The 9,209-nt window shown below is 37.2% G+C and overlaps 1 protein-coding gene across 5 annotated transcripts; it reads left to right on the top strand.

The window, feature by feature from the left end:
- The first annotated feature begins 2,079 nt into the window (after positions 1-2,079).
- Positions 2,080-7,950, top strand: LOC125823411 (nonsense-mediated mRNA decay factor SMG7-like). 5 transcript variants are annotated; one of them, XM_049502790.1, is made up of 8 exons: positions 2,129-2,365; positions 3,206-3,338; positions 3,609-4,211; positions 4,319-4,441; positions 5,478-5,710; positions 5,802-7,572; positions 7,654-7,774; positions 7,887-7,950. In XM_049502790.1, exons 2-7 carry the CDS (start codon positions 3,270-3,272, stop codon positions 7,750-7,752), a joined length of 2,898 nt encoding a protein of 965 aa, XP_049358747.1. In that variant the 5' UTR covers positions 2,129-2,365; positions 3,206-3,269; the 3' UTR covers positions 7,753-7,774; positions 7,887-7,950. The 5 variants fall into 5 exon arrangements, with proteins under 5 accessions (XP_049358746.1, XP_049358747.1, XP_049358748.1 ...); XM_049502791.1 differs by having other exon boundaries at positions 7,878-7,950; XM_049502789.1 differs by having other exon boundaries at positions 2,080-2,378; positions 5,802-7,774.
- The last annotated feature ends 1,259 nt before the right edge of the window (positions 7,951-9,209 follow it).

The following is a 9,209-nucleotide window of genomic DNA, read 5'->3' as shown; positions in this document are numbered from 1 at the left end:
TGAATATTTTGTATGGTCAATAGCGGATAAAATGTGGACAATTCATATGCTTGGACATGCTATTGAACGTGTCGTGACTTGCCATCCCACTGAAGGAGAAAGATATTACCTTGTATCATTTTTAATGAACATAAGAGGATTAAAATCATATCAAGATTTGCTAACGGTAAATGGCAAGCCTTGCACAACATTTAAAGATGTAGCTGAATTATCATCTTTTTTCGCACGAATAGGATTGGAGCACCCCAAGACGAAATTTGGTCTAATGATAATACCCTTATCAAGGAGATCTTTTAACTACTATTTTAACTCAGCTGGAACTATTCTTTATAATTAAATATATATGGGTTGAGTATCAGGAAGGACATTTATTACAAATTATATTTTCCTATCAGGAGAGACTTTGGAAAGATCATCATGAAAGACTTTTGGGAACTCATTCACAACTGGACTGATTGAAAAGGTGGTGTCTCAACACTAGAGTCTCTAACTCTGATTAAGTGATAGATACACCCCTCAATAATCACCTTTCTAGCCTTTAAGGTATGAAATAAAACAACCCTTAGGCAACACTTTTTACAACCTTTTCACACTAAGACTAGATCATGTGGAAACTGAAGTCAGCATCTGGATCAAATAGAGCATATGCATCTAACATAAGACTTTTAGGATACTAGTAACAACATTTGGAGAGCTTTCTTTATCCTGACGACTAGACATAACATACATACGGTTTTGACCTCCACATATTCTTGATGTATGCTCGTTTAGGCAACCCTACATGCGGGAGTTGTTGAAGTAGATTGAGCTCTGTTTTTCCATTACCTTGTCTCATCGATGGACACTATCTCAGAAAGTTATCCAACTGACTACACTTTTAACATCCACTTGTTCCATTATGACAATCTCTATGATGGGTGTACCACACTTGCCACAAGGTGGGGTTCATATAACTTCCTGAGCACACTACCCTATGTCTGAGAACTCGAAGCTCTAAAATTTTGGTTGTTCTGAAACCACTGATCATTCTTATTTCTCAGTATAAGCGCACTACTTGTCGATGGTGCAGGTCCATATCACCTCTTCTAAAATGATGACTTATTTCGTTCTCAATCATTTGCTTGTTGGACTAAGAACTTGTTGACTTTGCTCTCTTGCTCTAATGTCCCTCTTTATTTTTTTTTGTTGCTTATTTTCTTCGACGTGTATCCTACATGCTTTTAAAAAAAACTCTAATGTAAGTTTTCATATTAAACTATTTATAATTTTAATTTAAAGTACATGTGTTTATTAATTTAAAAAGACATTTTTTAATAGTTAAGGGGTATATCTGTGAGGCACGTGAAATAGACACCCGTAGTTAAAAAAAATAGGCAATCTTTAGTTTATTGTTAATATGAGAAACTAATGTATTTCAGTTATTCTAACTAGTACTCACATGTCCAACTATCTAAATACAATTTATCTCTCGTTATGCTTTGGGGTGAATAATATCTTCGTCGTTATATTTTTAATTCAAAAATACCCTTCAATTTTTCAAATGGACCAAAAAGTCCATTCTTTCGATGATTATTCTAAAACAAGAAAAAATAGCTCAATTTTATCTATGCACCATGAAGATGGAGCAATTTTACCTTTGTTTTTAAAAGTTTTATTTTGTTTTTTGTTTTGGAGTGGGGTAAAATGGTGATGATAGTTGAATGTAAGAAATATAATAAGATAAGATAATTTGCAATTTAAAAAATAGAAAATGTCATATAACTGTTTTTTCTTCTGATAGCGTGCACAATAGGTATGAATTATTATTTATCATGTATTTTTTCTTAATAATTTTAAAAAATAAAATGATAAACAAAAAAACAATTTTAATTATATCCTGATATGCTTTATCATTTATTTTGACTTTGAGTTAGTGGAGAACCAATATAATAGTTTTGAAAAAAATAATAATTGAATAAACATAAGCAACTAGTAGAAAAAAATCAATATTGGTAATTATTATAAAAATATATTAGAAAAAACAAACAAAATATGAAAGGAATAAATAAATAAAAATTAAAAATAAAAGATAAGACTTTATGATAGCCGTCTAAAGACCACACCAACGAGGAAAACGAAAGAAAAAGAAAAAAGAAAAAACGAAACCTTTTTCTGATGATGTTCATGTAAAGAGTCTCCTCTTCTTCTTCCTCTTTTCTCTTCCCCCTTCATCGTTTATGGCTTCAATATAGCCCTAAAATCATCTAACCCTAGTAGTTTTTTCAACTTTTCTCACCCTATAAACCTGCATAATCCTGTATAATGATGAATTTTTTGAAGTATTTGGGAGTTCGAGGCGATTAGAACTGGGAAATCCTTAGATCTGGTTTGTCTTTTTGGTAAGAAATTTCTTGCTTATATGGTTTGATTTTGTTGGAATTTTCATGGGTTAATTTGGGATTTTTGATGTGTTTTCCTGTATTTGGGTTTTGTTAAAACTTTTGGAGGGTTTTGTTTTTCTCGTGTGGATCGGTTGTAATTGAGTCTATATTGTTTTATCCTTGATTGAAAATTTGGAAATTAAGGTTTGCTTTATATAAGGGGAGAATGATTGCGTGTTGCAGATGGCGAATATAATTATGATAATTTTCTGGCTTGTCGTTGTGGATTAAGGATTTTGTGTGGTTTAAGTGGAATCTGATTTTGTCATAATTTATTGGAGAGAAGTACAAAAAATTATATGTTTTTCTAACCATATCCTTGTTCCACTTCTTAACCGTGTTAGTTTAGTAAGCTACACATTACATTTATTGATTTCTTAGCGGACGTAATGTTTGCTAAGGTGAAACTTATTTTGGAACGGAAGGAGTATGATGTAAATTGAGTGTTTTTGGAGTATGAGAAAATAGGGCTTAAATGATGGTTGTAACAGTGCAAGCATTTTGCTGTTTTTAACCTATTAAGATATTGATAATACAGTGGTTATTTAATGAGTTTGGACGGTTTATTCTGGTGAGTTATCTATCAAAAATGAAAGTAACACTCTTAGCATGTTGATGGATGATGGAAATATAGCCTGAATAAGTGAAATGGATAGTTAACCATTATGAAATTCATGTGCTTGCACTTATGTGCAATGTTTTTATGCTTTGATGGGTATAAGGATGCGTATCATTTTCCTTTTAAAAATTTCCTGCTAATATCTGTTTGGGATGTGTTCCTGCAGGTTAAATGTCTTGGTGTTGCTTCCCGAATTATTTTTGGGGGACATTTTGTCCACTTGATGGGTGATGACCATTCCAATGGATAGTAATTTAGACCATTCATCTCGGGAGCGAGTTCAACGCCTCTACAACAAGGTTTGTGTTTGCCTTATCTCCTTATTTCTTTACCATTTCAATTGAGTGTATATGTTTATATATAAAAATATTAGGCGTTTGTTTGTGTTGTGCTTTACTTGTAAAGCTGCAGTTGAACATCCATTTAACGTGCCATATTTGTTGGCTGTATAGCTGCTAATTGTATCTATCTAGATCATCTTTTTGCACAAAGAGCAACTGTATATTTGCTTGTTTAAAACATGTAATTGACATTTTTTTTCTTTATCTTAATTTTTTTTTAAAAAAAAGAATGTTGAGTTGGAGAATAAACGGAGAAAAGCAGCACAAGCTAGAGTTCCTTCTGATCCAAGTGCATGGCAACAAATGCGAGAAAACTATGAAACTATCATCCTGGAGGATCATGTTTTCTCAGAACAACATGAAATAGAGTATGCCTTGTGGCAGATGCATTACAGGAGAATTGAGGAACTGCGGGCACACTTCAATGCTGCTGCAAATTCTAGTGGGTCAACCAATGGGAAGGGTCCTCCTACTAGTGGACCAGATCGCGTCACAAAGATCAGAACACAGTTTAAAACTTTCCTTTCAGAAGCAACAGGATTTTACCATGATTTGATGCTAAAAATTAGGGCCAAGTATGGTCTGCCACTGGGATATAATTCTGATGATCCAGAGAATCAGATTCCTTCCTCTAAAGATGGTAGCAAGTCTGTGGAGTTGAAGAAAGGATTGATATCGTGCCATCGTTGTTTGATTTATCTTGGTGATCTTGCTCGGTACAAAGGCTTATATGGTGAGGGTGATTCTAAAGCTCGTGATTTTGCGGCTGCTTCGAGTTATTACCTGCAAGCTTCTTCACTTTGGCCTTCAAGTGGTAATCCTCATCATCAGGTATTTTCCGCAATCAAAGGGGAAGATGAATATTGGTTAATCTTCATATAAAATGGTTATTTTTCTTATTGTTCTTGTTGTGATGGCTGATTGTCTTGTTTACTCAGCTTGCAATACTGGCTTCCTATTCCAATGATGAGCTGGTGGCTATTTATCGCTATTTTCGCAGTCTTGCAGTAGAAAGCCCTTTTGCCACTGCAAGGGACAACTTGATTATTGCATTTGAGAAGGTAACCAACCTATCTTTGAGGTGACCCCTCCCCCAACCAACTTCTTTGGTAGGATCATGTCTACTAGGCTTGTTCAGTGCACACTGCAGACTGTGATCTTGAGAGTGTGAGCAGACTATGTTACTCATAGGCAGATGCAGGAAAAGGTTTAAAAGCATCAGTTGTTTAGAATGACTTGAATTATGTCATATATATCTCTTCTACTTGTATAAAAAAGTCATATATCTTATGTTACCTTTCTCAAAAAAAAAAAAAGTCATATATCTCTCTTTTGTGTGTCTATGTTAGAACTGTGAGATGCCATTGCAACATCTTGTAGTAGTATTGTGCTTCTTGTGGTTCATTACCATAAATGATTTTGGTAAAAGCTAATGATGTTGTACCATTACTGTTCTAATAGCGGACAGTATTGAAGTTTTATGTAAAAGCAAACCATAGACAGGTGGTGAACAGGTGAAGTTGGTCGTTGCTTGGAGAATTTTTAATTGTAATCTATATACATAGAGCTGTACTATACCTTGTATTATGATCGTTACTTGTGGCCTTATCAGAATATGCCTCTAGTAAAATTGTCACATACATGTGTATTGTTTTTGTAATTCTGAACAAGAAATGGGAAAGGAACTTTTTTTTGAAAATAAGAAATGGGGAAGGAACTTGTCACATACATGCCTCTCGTCGCATCCAAAGGGCAGCGGCTGCGGTTTTCCCTTGTCATCAAAAAAATAAAAAATAAAAAAATTGTGAAGGAACTTTGATTTCTATATTTTACTGTGATTTGGACAGTTTTTCCAGTATGTTTGATAGTGCAACCTTTACCAGAATATGTGGAGAACCTTTTCTTTCATTTTATTGGAAAAGTTGAACTCTATTAATATGAATACATGTTAGCTATTAATATGAATCACCAAGGAGGTGTGCAACCAATCAGTTTTGGGTTTCCTTTAGCCCTAATGCAAAATATATTTACTTATCTGAGATGTTATTGGTCCTTGTAAAATTTGTAAACAGTGACTTCTGTGTCATCTTTTGGCAGAACCGTCAGTGTTACACCAATATGCTGGGGGATACTAAAGTTTACTCCACCAAGGCAGTACCTCTTCGCACGACTGGAAAAGGAAGAGGCAAAGGAGAAACAAGGCAACCGATGAAAGATGATAAGATTGAAGCAATCTCTGTTCAGGAAAAAGCTTCTAGTATGTCAGACATCTTCAAAACCTTCACCACGAGATATGTTCGACTAAATGGCATTCTTTTCACTCGCACTAGGTATTTTCCTGTCCGTACTCTAATTGAATCTCTGCTAATTGGCTATAATATAACAATATGCTGATGTTGTACTTTTGCCATGTTTAACCAGCTTGGAGACTTTTGGAGAAGTGCAGTTGGTGGTTAAGAATGATCTGCTTGAGCTTCTCTCTTCTGGGCCTGATGAGAAGTATAATTTTGGTTCGGACGCTGCCGACTGTAGACAGGCTATTGTGAGGCTTGTGGCTATCCTGATATTCACTGTTCATAATGTGAACAGAGAAAGTGAAAATCAGTCATATGCTGAGATCTTACAGAGATCTGTTCTTCTACAGAATTCGTTTACTGCTGTTTTTGAGTTCATGGGTCATGTTGTTGAGAGATGCGTCCAATTAAATGATCCCACAACAAGCTTCCTTTTGCCTGGTGTTTTGGTGTTTGTGGAGTGGTTGGCATGCCATCAAGATGTTGCACTTGGCAATGAACCAGAAGAGAAACAAATGACAGCTAGATCATTTTTTTGGAAAAACTGTATTGCTTTCTTTAATAAGCTATTGTCCAGCGGGTTCAAGTTTGTTGATGACGACAAGGATGAAATGTGCTTTTTCAATATGAGCAGGTATGATGAAGGAGAAAGTGGTAATCGTCTTGCATTGCCTGAGGATTTCGAACTGAGAGGATTTCTACCTCTTCTTCCGGCACAACTTATCCTTGATTTTTCAAGGAAGCACTCTTTTGGTGGTGATGGTGGCATCAAAGAGAAGAAATCACGTCTCCAGAGGATAATAGCAGCAGGAAAGGCTCTTGCTAGTGTGGTCCGTGTTGGAGAAGAGGGAATATATTTTGACAGCACAGCAAAGAAATTCATCATTGGCATTGAGCCCCAAGTATCTGATGATTATGTACATGGTTGCGCCATGGAAGTTCCCAAATTAAGTGGTATTGAGCTGGAGAATCCAGCTGCAAGGCAGTTAACTGTAGGAGCTCCGCAGCCAAAGCAACAATTGTATGTGGAGTGTGAGGAAGAAGATGAGGTAATTGTCTTTAAGCCATCTGTGGCAGAAAAGCATGTCAATGGAAGCGCTTCAAACATGACGACCACGGAAGTTCCTGTTTCTTGTGTTGGTGCTGCCAAGGTTCCTCCTGGCATTAGCATAGCCTCTGCTTGTCTAGGAAATGAGATGGGCCCATCTTCAGCTGCACTTGATGAATTGATCATGCCGAGTGTTTTGCATGCTAGTGTAAGGCCACCTTCAACTATTGCCAATAACAGTGGCCAATATATGCAGCCTATTCAACCAAATACTTCAATGTGGTCCGTTGACCAGGGTGCTTATATGAATGGATTGGCTAGCTTGAACTTGATAGGAAGTGGTCTGACTATAAAATCTGAGTTGCAAGATCATTCAGGAGTATTTCCACCTGCACCATATTCGATCCCTTTTCCACAGTCTCTCAATTTTAGCATAGCAAATAATATTCCCGCTCAGGTTCCAGATGCTGCTATACCAACTAACTTCAGTTCACTTTCATCCCAAATAGTTGGTATTGACAGCATGTCAATAAAGTCTCCATCAGTCGTGTCAACAGGCATAAAGAAAAATCCAGTCAGCAGACCTGGTAGGCATCTGGGTCCACCTCCAGGCTTTGGGTCTGTTCCTTCCAAAGTCGTGGATGAGTCTTCATCAGCCATGACTGTAAAGATTGAACATTCTGTTCCTCCTATGGATGACTATAGCTGGCTGGATGGATATCAGTTGTCTTCATCAAATCAGAGCATTGGTTTCAATAACTCCATTAATCATTCAACACAAAACTACCACTCCATGAGCAAGAGCAGTAGCTCAGTTGGGATGGTAAGTTTTCCGTTCCCTGGGAAACAGGTAAACTCTCTGCATGTACAATCAGGGAACCAGAAAGGTCGGGAGGACTACCAGATATCTGATCAATTAAAACTGTACCAGGAGCAACCTCAGCAACTCAAGAGCGTAAATCAACAGTCTGTTGCACTGCCTCAGCAGCATCAAGGACAGTCTATGTGGGAACGCCGTTTCTTTGTGTGATATGGATACGAGAGATTGGATGGTAAAATCCGTGTACCTTAAAGGAGAATTACCTTGAACAAATAAGCCCATATCTTTTTCCTTCCTACCCCTGTATTCATTTTTCTTACAGTTAGCTGCTCAAGTGTTTCCAGGTTGTTAACAGTTACTGTGGCGATGTCCAGCGGCCTGTTGCTAGGACGTTCAACCATCATATTTGCAGTATGGCCAAGGTTATTAAGTTTTTCTTGCAGCATGGATCGTCTTGGAGTGTTGCAGGCACTTGCTGTCGAGCAGGTATTGCCCTCCTCCCTCCTCCCATCTCTCTGTGTTTCTCTTGGTCTTCCACTGTGCATTTGAGTGGACATACTTTTGACAACTTTTTATGATTCATCCCGATGACACGGCCTTTTTGTCTGGCTAGTCTAATGAGAAAGTTCCCCCACTATTTCCTTTTTTCCTAGCCTAGTTTCTGTGAGCTTACTTTATAGTTGTGTGTGTGGCTGGTTGTCTGTGGAAGCTTTGCTAATAGTATTTGAGACATTGCTTTTCCTGTTTCTTTTTTTTATTTTTTATTGGGGGCTGGGGGTTAATGTAGAGTTGGAATCTGATTCCTATGCTTTTCTTATTGGAAGCCTGAACAATTATGATATGTCCTATCCTTAAGCTATTGAATTCCAATTTAAAATTCCCCAGTCACTTCTTTTCCTGTTTGTACCTCGAGGTTATTAAAGTTAATTCCCTGGTTGTGTCCAAGTAGTTTACCCTTTTAAGATTCTCATTCACTTGAGGGGAAACCACAGAGTTTGAAGCTGAAAGCAATGAATTTCTCACACTTTTTTGGGTGTATGCAGTTTGTGCCTAGCTCTCCAGACTGGATGAGTTAGACTGAGGTCAGTAGGTGCAGCTATTGGAAGCTTTGGAAGTAAGAACCTTGCATGGTTGGTATATTCGGTTTTGGTGGATTGCTGGTTGTAGTCTATGAATGAGAAGCTAATCAATCTATCTGATAGTAGATCTCTCTTACGAAGTTCTTCTACATGCCATGATAAGCAGTGTCCAACTATTAATGTGTAAGTAGATATCTTGGCAGTTCACATATCCGCCTGAAAGTTCTATCATGGATTTTGCAAAAGATCATACAGAAGGATTAGTTATCCGAGGAGTAACTATGGATGTTTGATGAAAATAAGTTTGAGAATATGTACACACATATGGTTATCTCACTTTATCTGGTTTGTCGCATTGTCAACTAGTGACAATATCCTGTCATGTTTGTTATTTGGATTTATGATGCTTGTGATCCAGTTGGATAATTAGTGTCTGATCACCTGTATCTTGCAGGCCAGTTTCCCAGGCAGGGAATACCTAAACTATTTGTTTTGATAGAACACTTTTCATCTTTTGTTTCAGTGTGTTGAGGCATCTACCTTCTCTGCCCCCCTCCCTCCCCCCTCCCCCTCCCCCCACGTCTGCTT

The sequence above is a fragment of the Solanum verrucosum genome, unplaced genomic scaffold (genome assembly GCF_900185275.1).
Source record: "Solanum verrucosum unplaced genomic scaffold, falcon-dt-bn FXZP01000012.1, whole genome shotgun sequence".
NCBI classification, from domain to species: domain Eukaryota; kingdom Viridiplantae; phylum Streptophyta; class Magnoliopsida; order Solanales; family Solanaceae; genus Solanum; species Solanum verrucosum.
This window is presented reverse-complemented; position numbering and strand designations above follow the sequence as displayed.

What these genes read in the sequence shown, in the direction of transcription:
- LOC125823411 (XM_049502789.1), top strand. Translation starts at nt 3,270, where the DNA reads ATGACCATTCCAATGGATAGTAATTTAGACCATTCATCTCGGGAGCGA. An exon ending in TTCAACGCCTCTACAACAAG is followed by an intron (nt 3,339 to 3,608) that starts GTTTGTGTTTGC and finishes TTTAAAAAAAAG; the next exon opens with AATGTTGAGTTGGAGAATAA. An exon ending in TGATTATTGCATTTGAGAAG is followed by an intron (nt 4,442 to 5,477) that starts GTAACCAACCTA and finishes ATCTTTTGGCAG; the next exon opens with AACCGTCAGTGTTACACCAA.